The sequence below is a fragment of the Bos mutus genome, chromosome 11 (assembly GCF_027580195.1).
Source record: "Bos mutus isolate GX-2022 chromosome 11, NWIPB_WYAK_1.1, whole genome shotgun sequence".
Taxonomy (NCBI): domain Eukaryota; kingdom Metazoa; phylum Chordata; class Mammalia; order Artiodactyla; family Bovidae; genus Bos; species Bos mutus.
The window spans coordinates 96,345,889-96,361,384 of NC_091627.1; the positions used below are offsets into that span (position 1 = coordinate 96,345,889).

The 15,496-nt window shown below is 54.0% G+C and overlaps 2 protein-coding genes across 2 annotated transcripts; both read right to left on the minus strand.

Annotated features, from left to right (window-relative positions):
* Positions 1-2,809: 2,809 nt before the first annotated feature.
* LBX2 (ladybird homeobox 2) lies at positions 2,810-4,689 on the minus strand. The gene is made up of 2 exons (XM_005906730.2): positions 4,386-4,689; positions 2,810-3,318 (listed from the first exon to the last, which is right to left on the minus strand). Exons 1-2 carry the CDS (start codon positions 4,588-4,590, stop codon positions 2,933-2,935), a joined length of 591 nt encoding a protein of 196 aa, XP_005906792.1. The 5' UTR covers positions 4,591-4,689; the 3' UTR covers positions 2,810-2,932.
* Positions 4,690-10,130: 5,441 nt separating this feature from the next.
* On the minus strand, positions 10,131-12,432 carry PCGF1 (polycomb group ring finger 1). The gene is made up of 9 exons (XM_005906731.2): positions 12,292-12,432; positions 11,765-11,870; positions 11,466-11,618; positions 11,242-11,313; positions 11,010-11,115; positions 10,798-10,831; positions 10,599-10,685; positions 10,381-10,461; positions 10,131-10,277 (listed from the first exon to the last, which is right to left on the minus strand). Exons 1-9 carry the CDS (start codon positions 12,382-12,384, stop codon positions 10,230-10,232), a joined length of 780 nt encoding a protein of 259 aa, XP_005906793.1. The 5' UTR covers positions 12,385-12,432; the 3' UTR covers positions 10,131-10,229.
* Between the last annotated feature and the right edge of the window lie 3,064 nt (positions 12,433-15,496).

Sequence of the window (15,496 nt, forward strand, 5' to 3'; positions counted from 1 at the left end):
CCTCTTAAATACTGTATGGCGGAATGCAGGCTGTCATTACAAGTTGTGTCGCCTTGGGCAGATTTCTTAACACCTGTGCGTCAGTTTCCTCTTCTGTACAATGTGGGCAATCCCTACCTCACAGGGCTGCTATGAGGGCTGAAAGAGAAAGTGTGAGAAAATACCTACCAAAAGTCTGGAACATAGTGAGTGTTCAATAAACTGATTTTTATCTGAAATTGTCCTACACATTCATGATTCCGACACCAGAAAGAGAGGGCTGTAACTGAACTGCCACTTATCTCACAAAGTGCCGGAGTTTGTGGGACTGAGGTTCGCAAAGCACGTCCCCTGTGCCAGTAGCATCAGTGTCGCCTGGCAACTTTTCACAAATGCAAATTCTCAGGCCCACCCTAGGCCTTCTGAATCAGAAACTAAGAGTAGGGCGCAACAGTTTATGTTTCAGTAAGCCCTCCAGGTGATTCTGAGGCATCCTGATATTTGAGAAGGTCTGTTCTTGGACCTGGGCTTCCCTGGTGGTTCCGAGGTAAAGAATCTGCCTGAAATGCGGGAGACATTTGATCCTTGGGTTGGGAAGATCCCCTGGAGGAGGGCATGGCAACCTACTCAAGTACCCTTGCCTAGAGAATCCCATGGACAGAGGAGCCTGGTGCGCTACAGCCCATAGGATCACACAGAGTCAGACATGATTGAAGTGACTCAGCAGCAGCAGCAGCAGCAGCAGCTCTAGGACCTAGGAGAGGAGACACCCATCCAAGAGGCTATTTTGGTGTTACAGGTTTGAGTTTTGTTTATTCAAGGCTTGATTATAAGAGGTGGCAGCCCTGGGCTTCTAAATTCTATTTAGGAAGCCTTAAGTAGAGGAGGGTTCTAGCCTCTCAAAAGCAATGTCCCCTCCCCAGTGCCTCTTAGACTGTCCTAGGCTTGAATCTTCCCCAAGAGCCATAGGACTCCTGACACCTTGCCTCCACTTTATCCCACACTCACACTGCTAACTGGTAGGGTTCTGACCCAGTGCCTTAAACAAAGCAGAATGACCGAACATCGTGGTTTTCCTGAGACAGGGATTTCCAAAGGTGTGGAACTTTCTGTGCTAAAACTGGGAAAGTCCTAGGCAAACACGAATGAGTTGGTCATTCCAATTTAAAGTTTCCAGAAAGGCAGACTTTAGAAGAGCATGAAGGGAATACAGAAGGGATCCTGAACAGGAACCAGGGGAGGTATGTGTGTGTTGTATATGTGTACTGAAGAGGCAACACAGGTGCAAAGAATACTTTTTGTACATGATAGATGACAGGTTCTTAGCTCTATACTAGTTAGTAGTCATTATCTGTTCCAGTCAATGATGGGGAAGCAGGAAGGCACCTAACCAAGAACCAGGATGGCCAGCTCAGGGAAGACCTGCACTCCCTCCCCATCACATGTGGGAGGATGATTAATCAGCAGCCTTAGAAATTATCTCAGGAAAGCCTGCTGGAGGAGGTGGGCTGGGCTCTCTACCCGGCAAGCAGCTACCCCAAGCTCTGCCTCAGAGTGTAGGATCAGTCCTCCCCACCGTCCCGGGGCCACCACCATCATCCTGGTGGGGACATTTTCCCACCAGCGCAAGGTGGGGTGGAGGTCCCAGAAGCAGGGGTACGTCACCTCTCCCAGCACTTATCACTTTGCCTGGGTCTCAGTGTAGGACTCTCCTGGGGAAAAAGACAAAAGTCGGGACCCTATTAACAAATGGCCTCAGGGTGGGGAAGGAGGAGAGGCAGGTGGGACGCTGTCACTCTGGCACCAGTCTGTTAGGTGCAAGGTCTGCCAGGCGGCGGCGGATCAAACCCCGAGTGGCGTTCTGGAACTAAGGCGACCTCTGAAGAGAAGTGACGTGAAAGTCGCTTAGTTGTGTCCAGCTCTTTGAGACCTCATGAACTATACAGTCCATGGAATTCTCCAGGCCAGAATACTGGAGTAGGGATAGCTTTTCCCTTCCTTGGGGAATCTTCCCAACCCAGGAATAAAATCGGGGTCTCTCGCATTGCAGGTGGATTCTTTACCAGTTGAGCCACCAGGGAAGCCCAAGAATACTGGAGTTGGTAGCCTATCCCTTCGCCAGCGGATCTTCCCGACCCAGGAATCGAACCTGTGTCTCCTGCATTGCAGGCGGGTTCTTTACCAGCTGAGCTACCAGGGAAGCCCCAAGGCGGGGGCTAAAGGAGGGGTTGGCAGCTATCAGAGTCCAGTGCCCTTCCCCTCACCCAGCGTCCCTGGAGCAGAAAGCTGACAAGCACCAGATCTGAAGGCTGGCTGGATGCCTGGGTCTACATCCTGATTTAGGGGTTCTTCTTTTGTAAAACGGACATAACCGTATCACCTACCTTATAGGGTTGCTATGAGAGTTAAAGGAAACATCGGATTTACAGCGCTCGGCACAGTGCAAAGCATGGAATCTTCGCAATAATCAGGAGGTTTTGCTCTGGGCGCCAGGATTGAGGAGTGCTGCGAGAAGGCAATGGCACCCCACTCCAGTACTCTTGCCTGGAAAATCCCATGGACGGAGGAGCCTGGTAGGCTGCAGTCCATGGGGTCACTAAGAGTCGGATACGACTGAGCGTCTTCACTTTCACTTTTCACTTTCATGCATTGAAGAAGGAAATGGCAACCCACTCCAGTGTTCTTGCCTGAAGAATCCTAAGGACGGGGGAGCCTGGTGGGCTGCCGTCTATGGGGTCGCAAAGTCGGACACGACTGAAGCGACTTAGCAGCAGCAGCAGCAGCAGCAGCAGCAGCAAAGTCTGGACTTTATTCTCAGCAATCGGGGAAGGTGGGCGTCTGGACTGTGAGCCGGAAGGGGCGCGGATCGACACCCTCCCTCCTACCCCGGAACCCGGACAGGGCGCGGGGGCGCGGAGGTCAGCGCCGCAGAGCCCTCGAGGCAGCTTTGCCTTCAATCGTCCACCTGTATCTCCTCGTCAGAAAGGTGGAGCTCAGAGTCAGGCCGGGCGGGGCCAGGGCCGAGGCCAGGGGCGCCGTCCGGCAGCGCGAGGCGGCACTGGGCTTCTGGGGACAGCGAGCGCAGCGAGGCCAGGTCGGCGCGCATCTCCTCCACGTCGCGCTTGAGCTTGGCGCGCCGGTTCTGGAACCACGTGACGACCTGCGCGTTGGCCAAGCCGAGCCGAGACGCCAGCCCGTCGCGCTCGGACGGCGCCAGGTACTTCTGAAAGACGAAGCGCCGCTCCAGCTCCAGCACCTGCTGCGCGGTGAACGCCGTGCGTGACTTCCGTCGTCTGCGGCCAGCCTGGCCAGAGCCCAGCGCGCCTGGGGCCGCGCGGCCTGCGGGGACAGGGTGGGGGTCAGCCAGGATCCTAGCCTGGGGGAGTCAGACTTCGGTCCTCGAGGAGAAGCGGGCGTGGGGTCAAGTCAGAGAGGGGGGAGGTTTGGTGCGGAGCCAGAAGGCGAACCCGAGCCAGAGCCGCGGACCCTTCCCGAACTTTTCGAGGGGCGACGGTGGTGTTTCAGCCCGGGGGGTGGGGCGCAAAGTGGAGCCGGCCTCAGGGTACCCTTGGGAGGCAGAAGGATGAGGGCATCTCGCGGGGTCGGGGGACTGGGAGGAAGGCGGGACAAGCCAGAGGAGAACGGGCGCACCGTCTGGAGTACAGGGCGGGGACTCTGAGGCCTTCCGGAGCCCTTGCTGGAGCGGACTTGCAGATCAGGCCGGCACCAGTGGCGGGGGCCGACCATGGTCAGAGTAGGGGCAGCCAGCTGGCAGAACCCTAGCCAGCCAGGGTTCTGTAACAGAACCCTGATCATGCCCTGTTTTAAACTCGTGGGTGTCGGGCATTCTGGGCTTATTCGTTTTGGATGACACAAGCACACTCTCTTCGGGCCCAAAAGGGGGAGAGTGGGGTACAAAGGGCGAGGAAAAGCAGAGTCCAGAGTCCCGCGGCCCTTGCGGCTCTAGGGCCCCTCTGCTCCTTCAGCCCTCTCGAGAAGAGAGCAGCTTGGAGCGGAGCTTGGTCACCCGGCGAGGCCCGAGCCTCACCTCCCAGCATTTTCTTTGCGGTCCTAACCCTAGCTCACTTATTTACAGCCTTTTGTCTCCTCTCCGGCCTTTCTCTGTCGCGATTGCTCCGCCTACAGCGAACGGACCCAAGGGTCGCTCAGTTCTCGACAGTCTGGTCCTTTCCCCCGGGGCTGACGGCCTCCAGGAGCGGCAGCGGAGCCTGAGAACTAACGGCGGGGAGGGGAGGAGAGGAAGAGGCAAACCCCGGCACATGGGCCGCGGGCAGGGTGCAGGTTAGGGTAGCGGCCAGGATGAACGAGGGTTCGAGACCAGGAACCTGGAAGAGAGGAATGGGGAGAAGGCCAAGTCACAGTGTGCGACCTCGCCAGAATTATACCTTCAGAGGGCTGCGGTGTGTGCCCGTCAAGTCCGCGGAAAGTTTTACTAGTCAGCTCCTCCAGCGCGCACAGCGGCGACGTGGGACCCTGGTTCGACTCTGGAGGCCGCGACACAGAGGGCCTTCGGGGAATCATGCACGAGCCTAGGATGTCTGCGATGCTGAAGGATGTCAGGGGTGTCCGGGGCTCGGATCCCGAGCTCATGGCCAGCGGGGCTGTGGCGGGCCAGCCGCCTGCCGCGCTCGGCTCCGCAGCTGCCTGGGCCCCAGCGCGGCTCCCGATCTGGGCCCCCCGCCTCGGACCCGCCCCCCGCGCTGGGCCCGAGCCTGTGTGCCCCTCCTCCTGCGCCCCCACCCCCCACCCCAGGTCCGCGGTGGGTCTGGAGCTGGTAGACGTCCCGGCAGCGGTATTTCTACAGGGTGGGGAGGTGCGGAGAGAAACCGGCTGAACTACCCGCCAGGCCGGGCCGCAGGGCTACTCTGCGCTGCCAGACGCGGCCCAGTGCACACTCGGGCTGGGCCCGTCCTGGGCGGCCCCTAGATTCTGTGTACCACAGACTCCCCGCCTAGCCGCAGCTCTGGCTCATAAAGTCGTCGGCAATAAAATTGCCTTCCCTGGCCCCAACGGCTGGGGATTTGCGAAATTTCAAGAAGGAAGAGCAGAGCTGACAGTGGTAGGGTCCCCAGCCTCACCTAGTAAGAACCTCTATCTCCTGACCTGGCCCCCTCGTCCCGCCCCACCCCTGCGGAACTCTCTTAAAGAGGTCCGGCGGCTGGAAGTTATTAGCGCGGCGCTGGGGGCTGGGGGACTGGAGACTTGGAAGGACCGGAGGGCAGGGCGACTGTAACCGGGGATTCTGGGGATGCCACGGGGAAGCAAGCGCAGGTGAGTGGATTCTTCTGGCTCTCTGGCCGAATCCAAGGCCGTCCTGCCACGTCTCAGAGGCCTCGAGGAAGTCTAAACACACGGAGAACCGGCCGGAGACCTGGATCTCAGGAAAGAGAACACAGCAAACCAGAGCTGCTGTTACTGCCCAGGAGGCCAGTGAAGACTGGCCTCCACAGAGGGCCTCCTGATTAGTCTTTCCATCTATCAGTCGATCTGTCTGTCTTTGTCTTCCTATTAAGCTCCTATAGTTGGAGTATGGGTCCTTCAGTCTGGAGAGGCCCAAAAACCACCCAGCATCTGCAACAGTGGGAACCACTCACTGCCCCAGAGCATCAGGGCCACTCACTGTAGAAGAGTAACCTCAAGGGCAGACTTCATCTACCCAACCAGATCTGGAGACAGAACCCCTACAAACCCAACTGCAAATTCTAAGACCAGGGATATTCTTTTCTATTTTATCTGAGTCCCGTCTTCCTTCTCTCCCACACTTATTCTAGTCCTGGGCTCACACCACATCCTTCCACTGTAGGAAGAAGGCAGCTCTGGGACAGCACTGCTCACCAGTGAAGGTTCAACAGGGCAAGGATTTTGTTCATAGGTCACATCACAGAGGCAGAGAAGCCCTGCCACTCCTGGGGAACTCACCATTCCTAGGGAACGCGGGGTTTTCTGTTTTCTTCAAACAGTGCCATGAAGTCCCTCCTGGTCACCTTCTCTGTAGACTTCCTCCCACGATTTGTGCTGTGATCCCCTGAGTCCACCTGTCTGCTCTGGGGCAAGTGGAGCCTGAAGATGGGGTGCACCAAACAGAGCTTGGGAGAGCCAAGACACCTGGATAAAGATTCCTTGACAAGGACAGGAAGGCACTTTGATAATGGGGGTCAGGGAACCTCATGTAACCGGAGGCATTGACCTAGTCCACATCCAACAAAGGTGGAGAAACACAGGGTCTTCTTGATAAAGGACTCCCTCCAATGACACTCCCCGTCCCCTAAGACACACCCAGATACTCACATAGTACCTTCATGGCAGCCTAAGCAATAAACTCAGCCCAGTGGGCCCACTGTTGGGTCAGAGAGCAGACAGTGGAAAGCTGAGAGGCCTCAGGACCTTGTTAACTGATTATTAATGGTGGCAGGTGGCAGAGAGGCAGGAGGCCTCAGCCCTCCGAACCATGCTGGTGGTTTCACTTAGTCTGCAAAGAAGGTTTTTCTAGGGAGGCTGTAGGAACTGCCTAGCTCATGTCCTGCCACCAAAAAGACACTGTGACCTTTACTCATGCATCTTCTATGTAGCTTTTATGTCATCTCTTCTGCTCTTAGTTACTCTTGTGTGTTCTTGTGGAGCGCTCCTGAAGGGCCTTTGCTTTCCTCCCCTTCTGTCTCTCAACCTTTTCCCCTTGCCGCCAGGCTTACAGAAGGGGTTGGACAATGGGCTTGGGCAATCCCCAGATGTGGGTTTTGGGGAGGAGAGGGAAGGAGAGACTAGTCAAGGGAAGAGGTTGCTGACAGCAGAGCCCAGCTAAGGTCATCCCAGCAGCCAGGGATTTGTCCAGACAATTGTGGGGCCTCAGGAGGGGACTTTTCCCAGCAAAGCCCCTGGAACCTGAGCTGGGGAGAAACCAGATCCTCTGAGGGGTGTAGGAGGAGGGGGATGATTAATGAGGGAGATTAAGAGATTAAACCTGGGTTGAGGAGGGGGTGTTCAGCTGTCTCCTAGGCTTCCCCCAAGCCCAACTTGACAGTGGCTGCGCTCCAGTGCACCTCTTCCTGCCGTATCACCCATCCCCATGGCCCCAGCCTCTCTGCCCTGGGTCCTTAGAGAAGGACTTGAGCCTACATTCCTGCCTGCCACTCCCCTTCTTTGATGGATTCTCCCCATTGTCCCTTCAGAGGACATTCGGGGGCCCTCTGCTCCCTCACTTGGTAGAGATCCCCTCTTTCTCACTTTCTCTTCAGAAGACACCTCCACTCCCACTTAAGGATGCCTTCTCACACACACCCACCACCCTCTTTCAGAATTCCCTTTCCCCATCACCCCCATCTTATTTCTCATTCCCTGCCACTGCATCTCTGACTTGCCTTTGTCCATTTCACCCTCTCATCTTGTAGATGCCTCTACCCAGGCCTACCCCCGATGTACCCCCTCTTCTTGATATCGGCTCAATAAATGGCCTTCAGGCCCCTGGATTTCCCACCGTACACGTTTCTCTGAGTTCTGTGAGTGAGAGAAGCGGGGACGAGGATCCTCAGAATAACCTCCTAGGGGTGGTGGACGACCGAGAAGGACAGCCCCAAGAGGCGTGCTTCTCCTCACCATCCCCCCATCTTAGAGAAAACCTGTTAACCAGGATGAGAGGGCCATGAGTGTTTAAATGAAGAAACTCCAGACAGAAGAGCTGGGGCCGGAAGTCCTTCCATTTCACACACCTCTGGGATGGTTTTCTCTTTCAGAAAACGTTAATGCAGAGTGACCCGATTCAGACATAAATCTTCCTTACTTCCAGAACGCTGGGTCTGTGCGTTCTTTAGGCCTTTTACAAAATTCTCCATGCAATTGCTGCCAACTCGGGGGGTCTGCAGGCTGGGGTGGGGGAGCAGTGGGATGCTCACCACCTCCACCACAGCCCGACACTGGCATACCCCTTGAGGCGCACTGTCCCAGGGAAGTCCCTTTTCCCTGTCTCCTTACCATCGCTCACCTCCAAGTCCTGGGAGAGGGACCAGCCTGAGAGGGACCTGTACTCCTCTGTGCCAAAGGGGGAGAGCAAGTCTCAGTGCCCAGGTGAACGTGGACCACGAAAAGAGCTTGGTGAGAAAGGGCATCAGGAGCACGGGCAAGCTTGGCCCTGCAGGTGAGGACTGACATTTCCACCCTGGCACCCCATGAGGTCTGGGGCAACTGGGAGCATGCTGGGGCAGCCCTACAGCTGCTTCTCTGAGCAGGCATGTGTGTTCTGGGCCACTGAGCCCAAGAGCACTGCGGGCTTGACTTGCCCACCCTGGCACAGATAGAGACCGAAGTGATTCCGAGGGGCAGGATCTGTGTGGGGCAGGCTGGGGAGCGCAGTAATGGACCCATAGCTAGAGAATGGCGAGGTACCTGCAAATGGCCTGCATCAGCCAGCTGCCACTGCTGCTGAAAAAAGAAGGCTCTGCTGAGCTGGGGGTCAGGCAGGGAGCCATGCCACCCCAGATCCAGGCCTGAGTGCCTTCTGGGGCTTCTTGGCTGCATGTCATGTGTCATGAAAGGCCTCATCCTAAGGCTTGGTTCTCAGGTCTCCCCCAGAGTTATCTTCTGATTGGGCCTGCTAGACATCAAGCTGCCGCCAAGCCCCAACTGGACTATTATGCCAGAAAAAGTCCCCAGGGGTATTTCCATTCTCCTTACCTCCACTACCCCACCCCACCTGCCTTGGAAATGCCATTTCACACACAAATGCCTTGAGAACAATCTGAATACTGTGGCTTGAGTGGGCCTGGGACTACCCAGAGCTTATATTCGGGGAGAAGAGAATAGGGAACCCTGGGATAGATATAATTAATCAAAATCCTTGAGATATGTGCTGGTGTGGAGGCAGGCCAAAGACTCTGGAAGAAGGCCTGATTCTGACTGAGGAAAGGTTTTCTGGAGGAGGTGAATTTATGCTTTCAAGAACAGCTGGGGGCAGGGGGTGGGGGATACAAATCAGGCATGAGTTCTGAAGCATCGGAGATTCAGGAATCCTGGATATGGTACGAGGAGGGAATTGTGCCCAGGCAGTGTCCACCCTGGGCCCTGTTCCCTGCCCAGCTTGTACCTAGGGCTCTGCCTTGCGTCTGCAATCCCTCCACATAGGCCTTTCTTTTGGCCTACAAGCTTCATCCATGGGGAGCAAAGCCCTGGCCTGCTGTGTCCTGGGAGAGAGCTCAGGTTTTTTGCCCCCGGAGTCTCTGGCTCCTCTGGCCAGTTAAGGGTTTTCCACTAACCCCTTTCCCAAGTCCTCTGCCACCCAGTCTCCATCTAGGGAAGCTCAGGCACCTTCAGCCCTCACAAGCTATGCTCAGCGACCCCCTTGAACTCATACCGTCAGACTTTGGCCAGCGCCAGATTTAGGCTTTAACATCAGGTTCTGGCAACATCTATGCTGCCTGCACCATTTAGCTTGTCCCGGATTCCACAGCAGCCCATTAGCTTCTTACAGGAGGAACACCTTGCTTTGGCCTCCAGTTCCCTCCTTTGTTACTGTCTGGCTCAAACTGACAAGGAATGATTGCTAAACTACTCAATAGAGTTCTCACCCTGCTGCTTCCCTCTTGTTCCTAAAAGGTGGCCTTTCTGGGAACCAGTTCCCTTCTCCTCAACCACCCTCTCCACACCCTGGCTTCACCTAGCCCAGGCACCTGAATCTCACATGGACAGCAGGTTTCCAACTGTGACGATCCCCAATGTGTTCTTGCATCCCATTTTTTTTTAAAGTCTCCTCCCATGGTGCAGTTCTTTGTATTTTCTTTAAAATATCACTCTTCTTCAATCCTGCAGTGGCCACTATCAGACCCTAGCCCCATTCTCACCACTACTGAATTAGGACACCTGATGCACTCAGGTCTGCTTTACACGTGGTAGCGTTCAAGGACAGCGAGAGCACCCCTTCCCTTCACCAGAAGAGGAAGCTATGAGTGACCTGGTTCACTCAGCTCACTTTCTGAGTTTTACATACGTAAGGTTCTCCACGGCTGTCCTTTGGTAATTCACTGAGGGGACACCAACACAGAAAGGTCCTCCTTTTCGATGAAACTCAAGAAGACTTCTCAACAGGAAGCAGGACACAGGATAAAGCAGGGGTGTGTGGCAGAACAAAACAGGGCAAGGAGAGCTGCTTTTTTCAAGTTTTTATTTCAAAAAATAAAGCCGAAGTTAATTTCACATAAATATCTGGGGAGGGGAGGGGACAAGGAAGGGTGGGGGCTTGGCCCCTACCTCCTCTTCTCTTTCACGCTGTATTGTAAAAGCAAAGGGGATGGCTAAGGAAAAAACAATGGGAAGAAGTAGTCAGTGGAAATGTTCTTACCCAGAAGGCCCCCTCAGCCCACCTCTGCCCTGGGGACTGCCTTGGCACTGCCTTACTTTGCCGAACCAGTGGGACAGCCATATCTGCTTCATGGTCATGTGATCAGGGAGAACTTCATTGTCAAAAAGGAGCTGCACCTGGGAAGGAGACGGGCAAAGTTTCAGAAACTATTCTCTTGCCCAGGTCAAGAACTACCAAGTCTACCGTTGACTCTGTTCCTCCTTTCTTACCCCTTTCCGTCCCCTCAAAAAAAAATCTACATGGGAATACTCACATGCTGGGGATTTAGCATCAAGCGATGACACAGGACCCTCCGGAGATGACGAACTTCAGCTCTAACAGAACACCGGACATATTTGTTCTGGGGGTTGGTGGGGGGGGGCGGGAGGGACAGGAAGAAGACAAGATGTGTGAGGGAAGGGTCATGGAGTGGTGAGTCTCCTTAGAGAGGCCCTCCCCTCAGCCCCTCTTACCTGCAGGATGCTTTTATTCTTGTCTTTGCCAGAACTGGGAGGAAACACACACAGGTTAGGGAGCCCTGGCTTTTCCCCTGCCCCCCACCCAGAACTAGGATATACTCTCTTGAATGGAAGACACTCCCTTACTGCTCGCCTTCTCCTGGGCCCCTCCCTGGCTCTGGGTCATTGTCATTGTCACTTCAGATAGCCCATGACCTATCCTTCACCTCAGCCGCTCCAGGCATAGGCTCAGCTGCTCATCATAGCGATAGTAGTGGGCTTTTGAGTGGTCGAAGCTGCTGAAGGGGAGGCCAAGGTTGCTCAGGGCTGGCTCTGAGAAAGACAGAGTAACAAGGAAAGTGGCAGGTGTTCCACACTCCATTTTCCCCAGGGGGCAAATCTGGGCAGGAGGAATGCTCTGGGGGCTTTACCTTACCCTCCTGCTACCAAGCAACATACCTTCCCCACTGGGCTGGGTGACCCGGTCCAAGCCTCGGGACTGGTAGAATTCTCGGATGCGTTTCTCTTCACCTAGAAGAGGGTAGTATGGGAAGTAAAATATAAGCCCTCTCTCATTCTTTGTTCCTTGAGCTGTCAACCTCTTTACCAAAGCCCTTGCCACCTCAAGCTGCCACACAGCAAGAGTGCTCTAGAGGCCCCTCAAAGTCAAGGTGGTTACTCACTGTCTTGCAAGCCTGGCACTAGTTTGTACACGATGTCCTGCATGACCCGGTCCAGTTTGAGGTTGAGCAGTGGTTGTGTTTCATGGATCTTGATGTTACACATGGGGCAGTACTTGCTGGTTTGGAGGTACTTCACAATACAACTCTTGCAGACTGCAAGAAGAGAAAGGCAGACTCTCAAGCCTCCTGAAAACTTGGGTTTATAGGCTGGCTGCGTTTCCTGGGTGGTTAGGGCAAGCAGCCTAGAGGCTGACAGCCAGCTTAGTGGGATATAAACAGCCAGGGTTCTGGGCACTCACACGTATGAAGACACTCTGTTATGGTGGTGGCATCCACGAAGTAGCCTGCGCACAGGCAGCAGACGATGTGCTCGTTCAAGTCTTTGATCTTTACTCGTACTTCCTCCTGCGGACACACCTTCCGTCAACGATCATTTCCCCAACCCCAACCCGTGTGCCTTCACGATCTGGAAGTCGCCACTCATCAGAGCCCACCGCCAACTCTGCACCCAGCGCCGTCAGCTGATTAGCTCCCAGGGGGTTGACACACCCCCTCCGCCCAGCAGAGGGCTCCGTGCACAGCAGGGGTTCTCTCCAGCCTGACTCACCCGACCTTCCTTTCCCAGGGGAGCCTACAAAACGTCAGCGGCGCAATGCGCAGGCGTCTTAGCCTGGAGTTTGGCAACCCAATCGCAATCGCGCAGGCGCACTGGGCACCCTGTCTCTGCGCAGGCGCACTGGGCGCCCTGCCAGCCACCGCCCGTCCTCTAGCCGGCCCCAGTTCGCACTGCTAGCCGATCGCAGTGGTAACCCTGCCGCCCCTTCACCTCGTTCCGTAGTGGGTCCATCTTGTACACTGACTGGAGCTGGTTCCGAAGCCTCATCGCGATCGCAATCTGGCCCCCCTGAGGAGACGCCATCTTAAAGGCTGATCTCGGCCTGCTACTTCCGGTGCCGCCTGCGGGGCGGGACTTGTCGCCCCGCAACGAAGGCTTAGGTCTTTTCGGATTCGCTGACCCTCTGTAAGGCCCCGCCCATGTCCTTTCTCCCCGTGTGCTCACCTGAGCCCCACTGGCCCCTCCCCCTCCTCAGTCTGTAATTAGGGAGTCCAGGGGGTTCGTGGGAAGGGGTCCTATCTCCTCGACCTTCTGTAGTAATCGTCATAGTAGACCCTACATGATCTCGGGACTGACTTTTGGAGCCTGCAAAAGACTGCCGCCTTCTACCCCAAAGGCCCGGCGGTCTCCGCCCGCCACCACTCAGGGTTGTCGATCTCCTGGGGCGACGTCCCTGATAAAAGAAACCCCTCCGGGTCCCCTGCTTGTGTCCTACTACGCGCCCGCATTACGGAGCTTCATCCCGATGGCAGGCCTTGTGCCCCCTCCACAGCGGAGGTTTCTTGGAGCTCTGCGGAATCTCGTAGAGGGTGGCGGGGAAGGAGGGACCCCAGGGACTTGGTAGTGATCGTGCCCACCCCCATCACTCCCTTCTGCCGCCGAGGTTGGGGGGGCAGGCCCTGGTTAATGATGATGATTCAATCATCGGCGCCTGCGGAGGCCTGGGACAGACTAATGCAGAGCAGATGCCCAAGGAGGAGGGGAGGACGGCTAGGACACTACCACACATGGACACGCTGAGGCAGCGAGCTCCTGCCTGGCATAGATCCAGTCCCATACTTGGGGAGGATGCAGGGGCACTAGACCTGGTACACCGACGTCCCTAGGTACTTTCTAAAAAGTGGGATTCAAAATCCAACGAAAACAAGGATAAGATTACTGTGGAGTATTAACATCAAGTACAGTTGGACAATCAAGAAGCGAGAGATACCAGCGGAGACGGGGAAAAACTTTCTGGAGGAAGTGGGTCTTTGTGTGGGCACAATTAGAGATTGGGAGTAGGGGAAAGAAGTGTGGTGGAAATAGAAAAGAAAAGCACAGTGGAGAGAGGTCTGAAAGAGGATAAGGTGTAGATTTGAGAGCGATGATAGAGAAGAATGAGAAGAAGCAGAACCTTATGGAGTTGGGACTTTAGTGTGAGGGCAATAGGGAAAAAAAAAAAAAAAACTTTCTGAAGAAAGGGGGTTATCCTATGAAAGAAACATATTCATTTATCTTCAGAGTGAATTAGAGGCAAGGAGTTATGAGATAAGTGATTTTAAAAAATAACTACTCGCTATAGCCACTGCTTCAGAGAAGGCAATGGCACCCCACTCCAGTACTCTTGTCTGGAAAATCCCATGGACGGAGGAGCCTGGTAGGCTCCAGTCCATGGGGTCGCTAAGAGTCGGACATTTACTGAGCGACTTCACTTTCACGCACTGGAGAAGGAAATGGCAACACACTCCAGTATTCTTGCCTGGAGAATCCCAGGGACAGAGGAGCCTAGTGGGCTGCCGTCTGTGGGGTCGCACAGAGTTGGACACGACTGAAGCGACTTAGCAGCAGTAGCAGCAGCAGCAGCATAGCCACTGCTTACTTCCCTGTTCCAAGATGCCATTATCTCTTCTCTGGGTGACTGCAGTGGCTTCTTGCCTGCTTTCTTGCTTCTACTTTTACCCTCTTTAGCCTAGTCTAAACATAGCAGCTCACAGTGATTCTGGTAAAACATGAATCAAAATCCAAAAGGATACATAGAAAGTTTTCTTGAGTTGACAGATGCTTATTATCTGGATTGTGTTGATGGTTTCATGGGTGTACACATTTATCAGTGTATGAAATTGCACATTTTAGGTACAGCTTACTGTATGTCACTTTTGCCTTAAAGTTGTTTAAAATGTAAAAATCAGGTGTCTTTTCTGTTTAAAACAATCCAGTCATTTTCCAATTAGAATAAAAGCCTTCAAGACTGCTTGGTCTCTCACAGTCACTCAGTCTCTCCAAACACACAGGACCTCCCACTGTTTTTTTTGCAGGTACACCAGTATACCTACTGGTGTCCCCTACTTGAAATGCTCAGATATCCAAATGGCCCTTTTCTTCCTTCAGGTCTTTACTCCATGAGGCCTTCATTGTGTCCCCTACTTGAAATGCTCAGATATCCGAATGGCCCTTTTCTTCCTTCAGGTCTTTACTCCATGAGGCCTTCTGTGATCAATCTAGATAAATCATCATCTCCTACTCTTATACTCCACCCCCTTCCTTGCTTTATTTTTCTTCTTAGCATTTCTGAGTATATGGTATACATTTTCTTTTTCAACTGCCTCCCCCACTGGAATGTAAGCTATTCAGTGGTAGGACTTTTGTTGTTGTGTTTACAACTATATTTCCAGTGCCAGGCACACAGTAGCTAGTACGTAGTACCAAGCACATAGTACCTTCAATCAAAATTTTGTGGATGAACACATGAATATGGGTGGTGGTGATGATGGCCTATATTAAGCTTTTTTTTAAAGAATATATTTTTACTGTGCTGAGTCTTCATTGCTGCACAGGCTTTTCTTTAGTTGTGGTGAGTGGGGGGCCACGCTCTAGTTGCAGTGTGTGGTGGCTTCTCTTGTTGCAGAAGATGGGCTCTAAGGCATGCACAGGCTCAGTAGTTGTGGCTCCTGGACCCTACAAGCACAGGCTCAGTACTAGTGGCACGCAGGCTTAGCTAGAGCATGGCTCCGGAGCATGTGGGATCTTCCTGAACCAGAAATTGAACCCGTGTCTCCTGCACTGGCAGACAGATTCTTTACCACTGAGCCACCAGGGAAGCCTGGCCTATATTAGGGTTTTATCTGTGGAAATGGAAAGGAAGGGCTGTGTATGAAACATTTCAAAGAATAATAGGAGGAAGTGAATAAGGAGCTTCGGGGGAAGCATTTCCTCCAGCTTGTTGGACTAAGGTGGCTAGAGCAAAAGCAGGTAGAGCTGGCCAGAAGACTAGAATAGTGGGATGGAGCACAGCAAGGGTCGCAACCAGGGACTGAGGTCACAGAGTTTTCTGGGTAGATATATTAGATGGAACTATTGGAAAGGATGAAAACTGAGCAGATGTAGATATGGGTAAAGCTGAAGTCTGAGCTCTGAATGCTCACAGTCTTCAGTGGAA